This window comes from Heptranchias perlo, chromosome 15 (genome assembly GCF_035084215.1).
Source record: "Heptranchias perlo isolate sHepPer1 chromosome 15, sHepPer1.hap1, whole genome shotgun sequence".
NCBI lineage: Eukaryota > Metazoa > Chordata > Chondrichthyes > Hexanchiformes > Hexanchidae > Heptranchias > Heptranchias perlo.
This window is the reverse complement of record NC_090339.1, coordinates 35,773,444-35,791,534: the sequence shown is the minus strand read 5'-3', so window position 1 is coordinate 35,791,534 and position 18,091 is coordinate 35,773,444. Positions and strand designations below refer to the sequence as shown.

The window sequence follows — 18,091 nt, the reverse complement described above, 5'->3', positions numbered from 1 at the left end:
GGAGTCCACTAACTCAGGTAATTACAATTTAAGATCTGTGGTAGGGAACATTACTAAATATCTAAATGGGAGAAAATAATTAGAAGCAGCCGATGTGGATTTCAGAAAGGGAGATTGTGCTTCACAAACCTGATAGCGTTCTTTTGAGGAGGTGACATGTAGGTGGATGTGGGAAATGTACATGGACTTTCAGAAAGCCTTTAACAACGTACCACACAGGAGACTATTGGAGAAGGTTAACAATAACAACAACTTGATTTAATTAAGCGCCTTTAATTTAGAAAAATGTCCCAAGGCTCTTTAGGGGTATGGAATTAGGGGAAGGGTAGACAATTGGATTAAAAACTGGTTAGAAGGGAGGAAACAGAAAGTACAAGTTAAGGGACAGCTTCTCTGAGTGATTGGAATTGGTAGTAGTGACGCACAGGGTTCTGTTCTGGGATCGCTTCTGTTCATTGTGTACATCAATAATTTGGATATAGCATTGGGGGGAATCGTGTCCAAATTTGGAAACTATACTAAAATAGAAGGCATAGTAATACTATCTTTCATGGTAAGAGATTATATAATATAAAAATAGGGATATAATGGTGAATCTATATAAAACCTTGGAGTACTGGGCTGCACATTAAAGAAAGGATGTTGAGACAATAGAGGACACCATGTGAACTCACTAGGATGCTGCCTGCTATGAGGAAATACAAATATGAAGAAAGACTTGAAAAATTGGGGCATTTTTTGTTAGAACAAAGGAGATTATGGGGTGATTTAATAGAGCTGTTTAAAATTATGAAGGGACGGGGCAGAGTAGATAGAAACAGAGTGTTTCTGGGGGTCCAGAACGGCCTGTTTCCATGTTGTAATTTTTAGGTAACTGGGGCTGCTGTGGGGGAATTACAATTGCCTTCAGTTTCCTCCAGCATGGAAGGAGAAAAATCTGCCAGGTTCCTGCTCTTTATCTACCCCTGCTGGAAAGTATTTGTATAATTGATATTAGCAGTAGTCACTGGATAGGGTTGAAAGCTCTTCAGATATGGAGGAGGGATTTGCTGTGATCTACGCCTTGTGAAAATAGCTGCCAACTCTCCTTGACTAGGCTTACCCATGAAGAATGGTCCCTTGGGTAAGGTTTTGGATGATGGCCAGTAACTATGGAACCGTTCCTCAGCAAGTAGGCAGTGACTTTAGGAGAAGAGAAAAATAATGTTTGACCTGTGGCATTCAGCTTGGTCTGATTTCTGGGTAGCTCATGGTGCAGAAAAGGATGAGTGAATTGGCAAGAAGCCATAATTGTATTTACAATGAATAGTAAGAAAAATGTGCTGAATTAGAGGATGCAGAAACCTTCAGTATAGTGCCTAGGCGGATATGGAGAAAATATGTAGGAAAGAAAGTGACTCCAATGTGTTTTATTTGGCACACAGAATATTGACACTTTCAAGTGTTTGAACAGATTGTAGGGGAGTATCTTGCGGTTATGACCTGTGAGTAATGAGCTTCACTTGGGCTGGGATTCCTGGGCATCACTGTCCTTTGTGAGGTAATGAGCGGTATAACACTGTTCAGGAGATGGTAATAATGCTGGGTTTCAGCACAGACCAGCCCCATGCACCGCCAGCGACAGACAAACTGTTGAAACGTAGCATTTACGAATATAGCAAAGTGTAACCAATGCTGAAGGAAGCATTGCTCTGGTCTTTTCATGTAAAGACATTTGTGAAGAATTCCTATATTTGATATTCCTTTTAGAGCAGAGCAAATATTCACAAATGCATCTATGATGTCAGGAAACAGCAACCAGAGCAGTTCTTCCCCAAGGAATCAGATAAGAAAAACCTGTGAACACTGGAAATTTGAAATTAAAAACAAGAAATGGTGGAAATACACAGCAGGTCCATTAGCATTTGACAAAGGGGAAAGCCAGGTTCACATTTCAGATGAGAAACTTCATCAGAATTCCCGAGGGGGCATTCAGAGTTTATTCTTTAATCAGGGGAACATTTGAAAAGTGGGGCTTTCTTATGTGAGGCAGTTTCTACCTGAATCTCCAAAAAGTTTTAAACATGGTCTGCCTCACCGAGAAATGGGGAGGGGATTATTATGCCCAGTTTAAATTCTCTCCACACTCTCAGATCGGAGTGGTACTGCATTGGAAGCTCCAATAGCGTGGACCAGCTGTGCCCTGGGAAGGCTGAATATTTCTGCAAACAGGTCTCTCGTGTGTGTGCGTGTGTGTGTGTGTGTGTGTCTGTGCGTGTGTGTGGGGAGGAGGGGTGAGACGGTTGTGATTGCATGCTCCTACTGTGTCTGATGGAGCCTCATGTTATTTTGTAGTATTTTATTCATTTTACAGTAAAAAGAATATCGAAGGAATGCACCAGAAAACCCAACAAGAAAATATGTAGAAAAGGAGGTAGGTAGAAACCTGGTATCACATGGGGAGGAGCGAGTATGCATTCTCAACGCAAGCAGCAAGCTTCGTCATCAAACTGCAATTAACCAAATGAAAACAGCAAGAAACAGCCAAAGTGTGTGTGTGTCTTTTGATTAGATTTTGATGTATTTTACACTGATGTCATGCGATGGATGTCATACATTTTGTTCATCAACCTTATCAGTTGGACTGGTGCAGTCGTATACCAGGGAAAGGCTCACTGGACACAGAGATGAACACACACTGGGAAACAGGCAATATCTCAATTGAGAGAGAGAGAGACTAAAAGTGCTTTTACATTGGTCTGCAGACATGTGTTTTCTTTCTTTCTGGAAGGAAGTATTGAGGGAAATGTTCAACCTCAAACTCTCCTGTTGCAAATACTATTACACACTGCCAAACACTTGGGGCGAAATTGGACCTCATTTCATCTGTTTCTCAGGCGCGAAACTAAGGGGAAAAGATCCAATTTTGCAGGGCTTTGTGCTGTGCCTCAAAGACGCCTGAAACACACTGGCTCACACGATATGCTAATTAGGGCCTAACGCCTGTTTGAGGACCTTGGTCTGAAATTGGTCATAAACTAGACAGAGTTTGCACTGCGCAAGCTCCAACTAGTTTGTCAAGCTCAACAATGGCCTAACCTGCGGTTCTTAAAGTGGCCGCTGGAGGACGCCGAAGACAAGGTAAATAAACCTTTTTTTCACTTACCTTAATGTGGAGCCAAGAGGAGTAGGAGTGCCCCTCCTGGCTCCACAACAAAACAGTGGGCCACTGCCGGCCTGTGCTCACCCCCCTCCCGTTCTCCCTCCACCCCCAGGACCTACCTGAGGCCCACTGCCAGCATCCAAGCTGACCGATCTTGCTTTGGGCCTGACCGGTGTGCTGCACTGGGTGCCAGGTTGGCACCTGCAGCTCGTCTGTTTCATAGCAATGAGGCCTGAGGACCAAGTTCCGTCAATCCACGGGCCGTTCTTTTTGGGCATGCGTTGCAGTTGCTCGTTTTGTGCCCAAAGTCGAACGCTAACCAATTTCTCCCCATCAGTATCTACACCAGGAAAAGGAAATGATGTGGAGATGCCGGTGATGGACTGGGGTTGACAATTGTAAACAATTGTAAATTGTAAAATTGTAAACAATTTTACAACACCAAGTTATAGTCCAGCAATTTTATTTTAAATTCACAAGCTTTCGGAGACTTCCTCAGGAAAGATCAGCGTACACTGCACCAAGAAAGAGAGATTGGGAAACAATCTGGGAACCACTCAGTACCTGTGTTGGGTATAGAGTCAATAGTTTTTCTTCCTCAGGCACTGTTGATAACTGCCATCATCACTCCTTGCTCAGATCATCCTGATCTTTCCTTTTCCAACTACCGTCCCACGTTTAACCTTTCATTCGATCCAGCTCTGTGCTTAACTCTCCCATCGGTCCCCATTCAAGTCCCTTTAGTCCGGTTTATGCCTCAAGACGGCTGTGATCACAGTTACCACGACATCTTAGATGATTGCAACCATGGCCGTGTTATCTCTTCTCATCCTCCATGACCTTTCTGCTGCCTTCTACATGGTTGACCACTCCATCCTTTACACCCATCCCAGCGTAGCCAGCTTATCTGTACAAGGGCTTCCCTTCCCACCCTCGTATAGTTACCTAGTCAGTGTCGCAATATTCCACCCTGGGTTTACTCCTATTCCTCATCAATATGCTACAGTTTGGTAACTTCATTTGTAGGTTTGTAGCCAGTCTACATATGTATTTTGATGATAACCATCTCAACCTCTCCTCCACCACCCTTGACTCCATGGCTGTCACTGTGCTCTTTGACTGCTTGTTCAACTTCATTGTTCAACTCCAGAATTTCCTCCAACTTAACATCAACAAGACTGAAGCCATTCTCTTTTGTGCCCAACATAACTCCACATTGTAGCCCCGACTCCAGCTCCTTCCTCAGTTGCTCACTCAGGCTGACCCTGATGGTACATAACCTCCCGTGTTCCATCCTACATTAACACCAACTGGCCCAAATCTCTACCACCCATTTCCTATCCCACACTAAGTACTGCTTACCTATTACTCCTATCTTCACCAACCACCATTGGCTACCAGTTCCCTAATTCAAAATCTTCATCCTCATTTACAGATGTCTTCATGGCCTAGCCCCATCCTATTTTTGCAACCTGCTCCAGCTGTACTGGCAATGATGCACCCTCTTCTCTTTTGTCTCAGCCCTTTTCTACCTCCCACTCCCTCCATTTCATCAGTGGTGACAGACCCTTCAGGCATCTGTCCCATCACTGGAACTTTCTTCCTAAACCCCTTTCTTGATTACTTCTCTCCCAATTTAAAAGCCTCTTCAAAACCTACAAAACCTACAACCTTTGGTCACCTACCCTAATTCTTCTCTTACTGCTGATCAGCGCACATTCTGTCCCTGTGAAATGCCTTGGGACATTTTACTACTTTAAAGGTGCTAGAACATAAGAACACAAGAACATAAGAAATAGGAGCAGGAGTAGGCCACACGGACCCTCGAGCCTGCTTCGCCATTCAATCAGATCGTGGCTGTTCCTTGACCTCAACTCCACTTTCCCCCGCCCGATCCCCATATCCCTTGAATCCCCTTGACTCCAAAAATCTATCTATCTCAGCCTTGAATATATTCAATGACTCAGCATCCACAGCCCTCTGGGGTAGAAAATTCCATAAATTCACAACCCTCTGCGTGAATGGCCTTGAATGGTCGACCCCTTATCCTGAGACTCTAGCCAGGGGAAACAATCTCTCAGCATCTACCCTGTCAAGCACCCTAATAATCTTATATTTCAATGAGATCACCTCTCATTCTTCTAAACTCCAGAGAGTATAGGCCCATTCTACTCAACCTCTCTTCATAGGACAGCCCTCTCATCCCAGGAATTAATCTAGTGAACCTTCATTGCACAGCCTCCAAGGCAAGTATATCCTTCCTTAGATAAGGAGACCAAAACTGTATGCAGTACTCCAGGTGAGGTCTCACTGAAGCCCTGTACAACTGTAGTAAGACTTCCTTACTCTTGTACTCCAACCCCCTTGCAATAAAGGCCAACATGCCATTTGCTTTCCTAATTGCCTGTTGTACCTGCATACTAACTTTTTGTGTTTCTTGTACGAGGACACCCAAGTCTCTCTGGACACCAACATTTAATAGTTTCTCACCATTTAAATAATATTCTGTTTTTCTATTCTTCCTACCAAAGTGAATAGCTTCACATTTCCCCACGTTATACTCCATCTGCCACCTTCTTGTCCACTCACTCAATCTGTCTATATCCCTTTGCAGACTCCTTGTGTCCTCCTTGCTTTGCCACCTAGCTTTGTATCGTCAGCAAACTTGGATACATTACACTTGATCCCTTCATCTAAGTCATTAATGTAGATTGCAAATAGCTGAGGCCCAAGCACCAATCCTTGCGGCACCATACTAATTACAGACTGCCATCCTGAGAATGACCCATTTATCCCTACTCTCTGTTTTCTGTCCTTTAGCCAATCTCTATCCATGCTAATATATTACCCCCAACCCCATGAGCCCGTACCTGTGTAACAACCTTTTATGTGGCACCTTATCGAATGCCTTTTGAAAATCCAAATATACTATATCCACTGGTTCCTCTTTATCTACCCTGCTGCTAACATCCTTAAAAAACTCTAATAAATTTGTCAAACACAATTCCCCTTTCATAAAACCATGTTGACTCTGGCTAATCATATTATGATTTTCTAAGTACCCTGTTACCACTTCCTTAATAATGGATTCCAGCATTTTCCCGACGACCGACGTCAGGCTAACTGGCCTGTAGTTCCCTGTTTTCTCTCCCTACCTTCTTGAATAGCGGGGTCACATTTGCTACCTTCCAGTCCACTGGGACCGTTCCAGAATCTAGAGAATGTTGGAAGATCATCACCAATGCATCCACTATCTCTGCAGCCACCTCTTTTAGAACCCTAGGTTGTAGGCCATCAGGTCCAGGGGATTTGTCAACCTTTAGTCCCATTAGTTTGTCTAGTACTTTTTCTCCAGTGATATTAATTGTTTTAAGTTTCTCACTCTCATTTACCCATTGGTTCCCTATTATTTTTGGTATGCTTTTTGTTTCTTCTACTGTGAAGACAGATACAAAATATTTATTTAATGTCTCTGCCATTCCCTGATTCCCCATTATAATTTCTTCTGTCTCAGCTTCTAAGGGACCAGCGTTTACTTTTGCTACTCTCTTCCTTTTTACATACTTGTAGAAGCTCTTACAATCCGTTTCTATATTTCTTGCTGGTTTACTTTCATATTCTATTTTCTCCTTTTTAATGAATTTTTTGGTCGTCCTTTGTTGGTTTCTAAAACTCTCCCAATCCCCAGCCTTATTAATCTTCTTGGCAACATTATAGGCCTCTACTTTCAATCTAACACTCTCCTTGACTTCTTTAGTTAGTCATGGGTGAATCACTTTTCCCGTCGAGTTTTTATTTCTCAATGGAATGTATATTTGTTGAGAATATTGAAATATTTCTTTATATGTTTGCCATTGCTTTTCAACTGTCAAACCCTTTAATTTAATTTCCCAATTTAGCTTTGACAACTCGCCCCTCATTCCTATGTAATTGGCTTTATTTAAGTTTAAGACTCAAGTTTCTGACTTAAGTACGTTACTTTCAAACTCAGTGTGAAATTCTATCATATTATGATCACTCTTCCGCAGAGGTTCTTTTACTGTGAGATCACTAATTAACCCTATCTCATTACATAATACAAGATCTAAAATAGCCTGTTACCTAGTTGGTTCCATGACGTATTGCTCTAGGAAACATTGTACAGAACTTTTGTGAGTGAGTTAACATTTATAAAAATGAATTCCTCGTGAATGTTTTGAAAATCTGGAACCAATGACTTATCTTCCTCTTGTGGATAGTTTCAAACCAATTGCTATATAAATGCAAGTTCTTGTTGTAAGACACACACTGGGAAATATTGTAAATAGACCATGACAGAGACAGAGAGACTAACACACACTGGGAAATGCACCTGGAAAGGGACTAACCATACTGAGAGGTACTGTACATGCAGGAGAGAGAGATACTAACAAACATTGGGAATTACCTGCAGTGGGTGGTGGTGGGGGGGAGGAGAAAGAGTGAGAGAAAGACTAACAAACACTTGGAAATACTTAGCACCTGTATCTGGAAAGAGATTAACATATTTCCAGAGAGAGACAAACTTCACATCTTTGGTTTTAATTTTAGAACTGTTTGACAACACAGAATGCATCTGAAAGAAGTGTATCCTGCCATTTGTGGTATTAATGGAGTATCTAAATTTGTGTGAGAAATGTTAAAAACATTGTACAGAACTTTTGTGAGTGAGTTAACGTTTATAAAAATGAATTTCTCCTGAATGTTTTGAAAATTTGGAACCAGTGACTTTCCTTCCTCTTGTGGATAGTTTCAAACCAATTGTAGATGATTTGATGCTAAAAGTAAATCCCTTCACCTCTTGGCCACACTTTGAAGTATGTTACTGTGTAAAGTATTCTGTAAACGTCAATCTGACACTACTGTTCCTGAAGGTTTCTAAATAATGTAAATAATTTATCCAATGCTTTAGATGTTTCTGTGAGAGTTGCAATCTGTTGTTGCTCAGTACCAAGCTGTTGAAGGAGTGTGGGTGGGGCATCTTGCCAGTGTTCCAGTGCACGTGGTAGATTGCCAATTTGTGTCAGCAATTTGCTTACATAATGAGACTTTCACCTTGGCTGTGCTGATAAAGTGAAGTGATGAACAGAGCAGGAGGCCTCACTGCAGGAGAAGAGAATGTGTAACCTCCAAAATTGCCAGAAAGAGCAACTTCTGGTTTGACCAAGATTGGGGTGGGCAAGTACTGCAGATAAGGCCCTTTAGGATGGGCAATGATGTGTGTGGGGAACCTAAAAGAGGAGGACACAGTAGGGCTGTGTGATAGGTAAGTTTTGGGATTCCTACTAAAGATTGGTATTCTTCCCAGAACTCTGCAGTGTCTTGACAGGAAGGCATATTTAGTGAGGTTGTAGTTTGTAATTATTATGTTTTTAAGACTTCACCAAACATTTCCCTCATGCTCAGCATTGAAAACAACTCCCATAAACAAGCCCTCGTTCCCTGAGAACTGGAGTATAATATATACGCACAATCTCTGGCGATGTAGCATTGCACATAGGCCAAACAGAAACCCTTGTTACTGTAATTAGCTCACTAAATTGACCTAATTTATTCTCCCAGCCTTTGGATGGTGGAAGAATAATCACTGTTGGACTGTATGACTATGGCTATAAACTAAAAATTAGGTTTTTTAAAAGTAGATAGTAGCAGAAAATCCGTACCACAGATTTCACTTGATTACAGAGATTTAACTTGTATAAGCTCAAGTACAAAAATAATAATAGACACAAGATTTTTATAACTCTCTTAGTATGGCAGAGATTTGGAACCCAAAGCTCCTGGGCAGGGCTCCAAAGCTACAGTCTTGCTCTATCAGGCTGCATGTAGGTTTATTGAAATCACTTTGATTTCATGTAATCATCAGAATCACAGTTTCAGTGTGTGTTACATGCCTGGCAGCATGAGAGTGACTGCAGCTGGGATAGTCTCTGTGAGTTGCATACTCAATTCTACCTTAAGGATGGATCTGCTAAGAGATTGCTGTGTTCTGAAGCCACTTTCACATTGCAAAACTACAGCCAATGGCATGTGCACAGTTCTTTCACTGTCAACTGTACTTAGAAATATAAACTGCTTGACTAACTTTGTTTGGATAGTAATGAGTCCCATAAGTCTTATTAACTGTCATTGGATTCCCTAGTTCCACCACTGCCTGATGTCTGACAGAGAACTGCACCAGGTGCAAATGTGATCAAGGAGAGTGGCATTAGGAGAATGGGAATTGTGCTTCTGTCTCAAGACCAGCACAGCAATGTAAAAGAGCCTTCCGTGTTGCAGATGCAAATTACTGTTTGGTTTGACCTTGTCCTCAGGTTTTGAGTGTAGGGCTGTTTAATGACAACCCTTCTGTCCTGTTGTACTGACTCAATTATTGCAGTGATTGGTTGCACAAAAGCATTAATAATGGAGCGATTAATATTAAAGATTAGCAATAGTTGGTTTTGCAGACTGTAATAAGGTGATTTGTCACACTTCCCAGTGATAAAATATAATTTTGGAGACTTTGAAAAAATATAGGCAAATATTTTCCACCAAGTGTTGAATGTAATTGCTTATAGAGACATAAAGTAAAAGGAGTGTGAATCCATGTAAAAAGCAGTAATAAGCATTTTCTGTTTTCCCAAAAAATTATACTTTTAAGGAAGAAAAACGCTTCTTAAAAACAAAATACAATTTTTCATTTGCATGAGGGGGCTGTAAAACACCCAGGGAATTTTATGCTCACATGTAGAACTGGAATCATTGTAATGGAAGAATGGCAAGATTTGAAAGAATCAGCACAGCAATGACAAGAGGAATCAGTGAGCCTCACAAAGCAAGTGCAGGAACCCTTGTCGACTATCTTATATTGTGGTAGGGGGAGGAGAGGGTAGCCTACAAGTGGTACACTGCATGGAAGATGCACCGCTTACAGAGCAAACTATCCCAGGTTGTCAATCTATTACAACAGATTTAGCAATCTGGGCTTCATCAAGGTGCGTGATGAGGCTTAGAGTCAGCAGGGAGACTATGACTGGTGTGCCGTCTGATGCAGGGACACTCAATCATGTGCATTGCACTACGAGTGACAGTGAAGGACACCACTGCCTTCTACTTTTTTGCAGCTGGAACCTTTCAAGTACCTACAAGGGACATCATAGACATAAGCTGCTATTGCTATCCGTCCCTTGATTAAAGAGTTATTTGAAGCCCTGTTTAACCATGCATTCACTGACATACACTTCAGTCACTTCATCATGGGCTTGGATGAGGGGGAGCTGCAAATTACGGCAGAGTAAGCAGAGGATGGAACACAGCAAACACCAACAGCTGAGCAGCCAGTTCAGGCAGGGAGATAACAGGGTAAGGAGATGATCATTTGGTTCTTCTAATGAATGCTGCAGTTGAGGCCTCTGACTTTCTTTTGTGGATACAGTGATACTGTTCTGTTTTGGACAACTGATGTTTTCATTTCTGCTCAAAGACAGTAAGATGTGAAAAGTGGATGGAATTTGAAGTAACCGATGTGCTAATTGTTCACCTGGAAGAAGGAGTACAACAGTGGAAAGTATGTTAAAAAGCTACACAGGTTGCAGCAGGCCTGCTACCTTTAACTGTGATGAACCTGGCGCACCTGCATCATGTGCCAAGGCGGTCCTGTGACGTAGTCATTCTGAGGCAGGATTGAGTGTTACTTGTGCAGGGCTTTGTGATAGCTCAGGACTGTAAGAACATAAGAAATAGGAGCAGGAGTAAACCATACAGCTCCTCGAGCCTGCTCCGCCATTCAGTTAGATCATGGCTGATCTTCTACCTCAACTCCACTTTCCTGCCCATCCCTATATCCCTTGATTCCCTTAGTGTCCAAAAATCTATCGATCTCAATCATGAATATATTCAACAACTGAGCATCTGTGGTAGAGAATTCCAAAGATTCACAACTCTCTGAGTGAAGAAATGTTACCTCATCTCAGTCCTAAATGGCTGACCTCTTAAAATGAGACTGTGACCCCTAGTCCTAGACTCTAGAATCTATAATTAAGGGTAGAGTGACTGAACACCTTGAAAATTTTCAGCTGATCAGAGAGAGCCAGCATGGATTTGTAAAGGGTAAGTCATGCTTGACAAACCTGATTGAATTTTTTGAAGAGGTGACTAAAGTAGTGAGCAGGGGAATGTCTATGGATGTTGTTTATATGGACTTCTAGAAGGCATTCAATAAAGTCCCTCATAAGAAACTGTTGCTAAAGTTGAAGCTCATGGAATTAAGGGCAAATTATTGACCTGGTTATGAAATTGGCTGAGCGGCAGGAGACAAAGAGTAGGGATAATGGGCAGGTACTCAAATTGGCAGGATGTGACCAGTGTTGTCTCACAGGGATCTGTGTTGGGGCCTCAACTATTCACTGTATTTCTCAATGACTTAGATGATGGGATTGAGAGCCACATATCCAAGTTTGCCGATGACACAAAGATAGGCAGCATTGTAAGCAGTGTAGTTGGAAGCATAAAATTACAGAAAGATATTAATAGGTTAAGTGAATGGGCAAAAGTGTGGCAAATGGATTTCACTGTAGGCAAGTGTGAGGTCATCTACTCTGGACCTAAAAGGGATAGATCAGAGTACTTTCTAAATGGTGAAAAGCTCAAAACAGTGGAGGTCCAAAGAGACTTAAGGATCCATGTACATAAATTGTTAAAATGACATGGACAGGTACAGAAAATAATCAAAAAAGCTAATTGGAATGCTGGCCTTTATATCTAGAGGACTAGAATACAAGGGGGTAGAAGTTATGCTACAGCATTCCAAAGCCTTCGTTAGACCACACCTGGAGTACTGTGTTCAGTAACTTAGGAAGGATATATTGGCCATGGAATGAGTGCAGAGTAAATTTACTTGAATGATACCTGGACTCCAATGGTTAAATTACGAGGAGAGATTACACAAGCTAGGGTTGTATTCCCTGGAATTTAGAAGATTAAGGGGTGATTTGATCATAGTTTTGAAGATATTAAGGGGAACTGATAGGGTAGATAGAGAGAAACTATTTCCACTGGTTGGGGAGTCCAGGACTAGGCTAGAGCCCGGACATTCAGGAGTGAAGTTAGGAAACACTTCTTCATACAAAGTGTGGTAGAAGTTTGGAACTCTTCCGCAAACAGCAGTTGATGCTAGCTCAATTGTTAATTTTAAATCTGTGATTTTTGTTAACCATAAGGGATATGAGGCTAAGGTGGGTATATGGAGTTAAGTCACAGATCGGCCATGATCTCATTGAATGGCAGAATAGGTTCGAGGGGTTAAATGGCCTACTCCTGTTCCTATGTTTCTGTGTTCTCCAGCCAGGGGAAAGAGCCTTTCAGCACTTACCTTGTCAAGCCCTCTAAGAATTTTATACGTTTCAATGAGATCACCTCTCATTCTTCTAAATACCAGAGAATATAGGCCCATTTTACTCAATCTCTCCTCATAGGACAACCTATATCCTCGCGGGGGCATTTGCTAGTTTTGTTGGGGAGGGTATAAACTAGTATGGCAGGGGGAACCAAAGGGCAGGTACAGATAGGACAAATTCAGACAAGGAAACGGGAAATAGAAAAGCAGTTAGTGACATAGTTAGCGACTCAGAAAGGCAAAAGAAGCAAAGGTTAAATAGTGTTCAGCACAGGAATTTGATGGGGTTAAAGGGTATATACTTCAGTGCAAGGAGTGTTACAAACAAAGCAGATGAGCTAAGAGCACAGATAGACACATGGCAGCATGATATCATTGCTATTACGGGAACCTGGCTTAAAGAGGGGGATAATTGGCAGCTCAATGTCCCTGGATATAGAGTTTCCAGGCAGGATAGAGTGGGTGATAAAAAAGGAGGAGGAGCAGCATTATTGATTAAAGAATCAATTACAGTTGTGAGAAGGGATGATATGCTAAATGGATCATCAATCAAGGCCATATGGGTTGAGCTAAGAAATAAAAAAGGGGCAGTCACACTACTAGGAGTGTACTATAGACCCCCGAATAGCGAAAGGGAGATAGAAGAACAAATATGTAGGCAAATTTCTGAGTGCAAAAATAAGAGGGCAATAATAGTAGGGGACTTCAACTACCCTAACATCAATTGGGATTCAAGCAGTGTGAGGGGCACAGAGGGCGCAAAATTCTTGATCGGTGTCCAGGAGAACTTTTTTAGCCAGTACGTGACAAGCCCAACAAGAAGGGATGCAATTCTAGATTTAGTCCTGGGAAATGAAGATGGGCAAGTGGGTGAAGTGACAGTGGGTGACCATATTGGGGATAGTGACCACAATTCAGTTAGTTTTAGCATTATTATGGAAAAGGACAGAGTTAAATCAGGAGTAAACGTTTTAAATTGGGGGAAGGCAAATTTTACAGAACTAAGAGGTGATTTGGCAGAAGTGGACTGGACACAACTACTTGAGGAGAAATCAGTGGCAAGCCAGTGGGAGGCAGTAAAAAGTGAAATTCTACGGGTACAATGCAGACACGTCCCCTCAAAGAAAAAGGGTGGCATTGCCAAATCTAGAGCCCCCGGTTGGCTAGAAGTATACGGGCAAGATAAAGCAGAAAAAGAAAGCTTATGACTGTCACAGAAAAATAAATATTGCAGAAAGCCTAGAGGAGTATAGAAAGTACAGAAATGACATAAAAAAGGAAATAAGGAGAGCAAAGAGAGGTCATAAAAAAATATTAGCTAGTAAGATTAAAGAAAACCCAAAGATGTTTTATCAGTACATTAAGAACAAGAGGATAGATAAGGAAAAGGTGGGACCTATCAGGGATGATAAGGGTAACTTGTATGTAGAAGTAGAGGATGTGGGTAGGGTTTTAAATGAATATTTTGTCTCCGTATTCACAAAGGAAAGGGATGATCTGGACGTAGTAGTTAAAGAGGAGAGGTGTGAAATATTGGATAAGGTAAACATTATGAGAGAGGAAGTACTAGAGGGAGTGGAATCCTTGAAAGTTGATAAGTCACCAGGGCCGATGGATTGTTTCCTAGGCTATTGAAGGAAGCCAGGGAGGAAATAGCGGATGCTCTGAGGATCATTTTCCAATCCTCACTAGATACAGGGGAGGTACCAGAGGACTGGAAGACTGCAAATGTAGTACCATTGTTTAAAAAGGGTAACAGGGAAAGGCCGAACAATTATAGGCCGGTCAGTCTTACCTCGGTGGTGGGCAAACTATTAGAATCAATACTGAGAGATAGGATAAACTGTCACTTGGAAAGGCATGGTTTAATCAGGGATCGTCAGCATGGATTTGTTCAGGGAAGGTCATGCCTTACAAATCTGATTAAATTCTTTGAGGAAGTGACGAGGAGGATTGATGAGGGTAGTGCAGTGGATGTTGTCTACGTGGATTTTAGTAAGGCATTTGACAAGGTCCCACATGGCAGGCTGGTCAGAAAGGTAAAAGCCCATGGGATACAGGGAAATGTGACGAATTGGATCCAAAATTGGCTCAGTAACAGGAAACAAAGGGGAAAAGTCGATGGATGTCTTTGCGAATGGAAATCCATTTCCAGTGGTGTGCCACAGGGCTCAGTGTTGGGTCCCTTGCTGTTTGTGGTATATATTAATGATTTGGACTTGAATGTAGGGGGCATGATTGGCAAATTTGCAGACGACACAAAAATTGGCCGTATGGTTGATAGTGAAGAGGATAGCTGTAGACTCCAAGAAGGTATCAATGGGTTGGTGGAGTGGGCGGAAAAGTGGCAAATGGAGTTCAACCCGGAGAAGCGTGAGGTAATGCACTTAGAGAGGGCAAACAGTAAAAGGGAATACGCAATAAACGGGAATATATTGAGAGGGATAGAGGAAGTGAGAGACCTTGGAGTGCATGTGCATAGGTGGCAGTACAGGTAGATAAGGTTGTGAAGAAGGCATACGGAATGCTCTCCGTTATTAGCCGAGGTATAGAGTACAATAGCAGGGATGTAATGATGGAACTGTATAAAATGCTGGTAAGGCCACAGCTGGAGTATTGTGTGCAGTTCTGGTCACCACATTACAGGAAGGACGCAATTGCTCTGGAGAGAGTGCAGAGAAGATTTACAAGAATGTTGCCAGGGCTTGAAAATTGCAGCTACGAGGAGAGATTGGATAGGCTGGGGTTGTTTTCCTTGGAGCAGAGGAGGCTGAGGGGAGACTTGATTGAGGTGTACAAAATTATGAGGGGCCCAGATAGAGTAGACAGGAAGTACCTGTTTCCCCTAGTGGAAAGTTCAAGAATTAGAGGACATAGATTTAAGCTGATTGGTAGAAGGATTAGAGGGGACATGAGGAAAAATCTTTTGCCCAGAGGGTGGTGGGTGTATGGAATTCGCTGCCCGAATTGGTGGTAGAGGCAGAGACCCTCAACTCTTTTAAAAAGTACCTGGACCTGCACCTAAAGTGCTGTAAGCTGCAGGGCTACAGATCGGGTGCTGGAATGTGGGATTAGAATGGGCACCTGGTTGTTCTTCGAGCTGGCGCAGACATGATGAGCTGAATGACCCCCTTCTGTGCTGTATCTTTTTTATGGTTCTAACCTTCTCATCCCAGGAATCAATCTAGTGAATCTTCGTTGCATACCCTCTATGGCAAGTATATCCTTCCTTAGGTAAGGAGACCAAAACTGTACAACAGTACTCCAGGTGTGGTCTCACCAGAGCCCTTATACTCCAATCCCCTTGCAATAAAGGCTAATATACCATTTGCCTTCCGAATTGCTTGCTATACCTGCATGTTAACTTTCTGTAATTCGTGTACAAGAACACCGAAATCTCTCTGAATATCAACATTTTTTAGTCTTGCACCTTTTTAAAAAAATTCTGCTTTTCTATTCTTCCTACTAAAGTGGATAATTTCACATTTCCCCACATTATACTCCATCTGCCACCTTCTCGCCCACTCACTTAATCTGTCTACATCCCTTTGCAGCCTCTTTGCGTCCTCTTCACAGCTTACTTTCCAACCTAGCTTTGTATCATCAGCAAACTTGGATACATTACACTCTGTCCCCTCATCTAAGTCATTGATATATATTATAAACAGGTGAGGCCCAAGCACTGATCCTTGCGGCACCGCACTGGTTACAACCTGCCAACCCGAAAAGGACCCATTTATTCCTATTCTCTGTTTTTTGTCCATTAACCAATCCTCAATCCATGCTAATATATTGCCCCCAATCCCATGAGCCCAAATCTTGTGTAACAACCTCTTGTGTGGCACCTTATTGAATGCATTTTGAAAATCCAAATATACTACATGCACTGGTTCCCCCTTATCTGCCCTGCTAGTTATATCCTTAAAAAACTCTAATAGATTTGTCAAACATGATTTCCCTTTCATAAAACTGTGTTGGCTCTGCCAAATCATATTATGATTTTCTATGTGCCCCGTTACTACGTCCTTAATAATACATTCTAGCTTTTTCCCTACTGCTGATGTCAGGCTAAGTGGCCTCAGTTCCTTGTTTTCCCTCTCCCTCCTTTCTTGAATAGCGATGTTACATTTGCTACCTTCCAATCCATGGGGACCGTTCTAGAATCTAGGGAATTATGGAAGATTGAAACCAATGCATCCACTATCTCTGCAGCCACCTCTTTTAAAATCGTAGGACATTGCCCATCAGGTCCCGGGGATTTGTTGGCTTTTAGTCCCATTAATTTCTCCAATATTTTTTCCTTACTAATTTTAATTACTTTTAAGTTCCTCACTCTCATTAGACCCTTGGTTCCCCATTATTTCCATTTTTTTTTACTTCTACTGTGAAGACAGATTAAAAATATTTGTTTAATGTCTCTGCCATTTCCTTATTCCCCATTAACATTTCTCCTGTCTCTGCCCCTAAGGGACCCACGTTTACTTTTGCAAATCTCTTCCATTTTACATACTTGTGGAAGCTCTTAGAATCTGTTTTTATATTTCTTGCTAGTTTACTCTCATATTCAGTTTTCTCCCTCTTTATCAATCTCTTGGCTGATTTCTAAAACCCTCCCAATCCCCAGGTTTACCACTCTTTTGGGCAACATTGTAAGCATCTTCTTTTAATCCAGTGCTATCCTTAACTTAATGTGCATTATAGAATCAACCAGCATTTAATATCCATGTCAGTGAACTTAGCTTTGTCAATTCGCTGCTGAGACATAATTGCTAAGGTTCTACACTTACTGGCTTTACTGTTATTACAATAGTTAAGTGACTGTTTGAAAAGTGAGAAATGAGCATTATTACAGGTGTTTGGTAATTGATCATGAGACCAATTTTCGATCTGCTACTGTCCTGTTTTTGCCTGTAAATGGAGTGGCGGCGGACGAAAATTGCAAAAACAAATATACTTAACGCTGGTCCCACCCGTTCTGATTTTCCGGTGGACGTTAATTTAGGCAGTCAGCAATCCTGCCAGAAACAGGCAGGGTCCTAATTAAAATAATGAAATAGAGGGCAGGTGACGCAGTTAAGACCCCAACATGATTTTCATGTCAATTAGCGCTGCCACTGCTACTTTCTCAACCCGCCCACTATTCATGGGCTGTACAGGTTGGGAGGTGGCCATTTCCAGTGCTATTTAAAGGGATATTGAGCTGCTCTCATTTAAAATGCTGCAATGGCTTGGGTTCCATTTTACTGGTAGTTTATTGTGGTTTTTGGCAAGTTACTCGATTTTAAAGCGGTTGCAGTGGCTAGGAAACCTTCTGAAATCTTAAGGAGGTACTGACAAAGCATATTTTTCAAAATGGGCATCCTTCTAGGAATTCCATCCTGGCTAGAGGAAGAGGAGCAGCAGCAAGGGTTGAAGGAGCACATGGAGTTGCAGCTGCAGGAATAACAGAAGGAGTCATGATCACAGGTATCCTTACCCTCCCAACAGAGTCTATAGGCCTGGGGTAACATACCTGCACTTCTCTGAGGGGCAGTGTGTAAGGAGACTGCGCTTTA

The 18,091-nt window shown here is 41.9% G+C and overlaps 1 protein-coding gene across 1 annotated transcript in view; it reads left to right on the top strand.

The window, feature by feature from the left end:
* The window catches only part of nlgn3a (neuroligin 3a), a 180,016-nt gene that overhangs the window by 46,503 nt on the left and 115,422 nt on the right, over window positions 1-18,091 (top strand). The window contains exon 3 of the mRNA XM_067997060.1: window positions 2,354-2,413. Within this exon, the coding sequence (XP_067853161.1) occupies window positions 2,354-2,413 (60 nt within the window). The remainder of the gene's footprint in view (window positions 1-2,353; window positions 2,414-18,091) is intronic.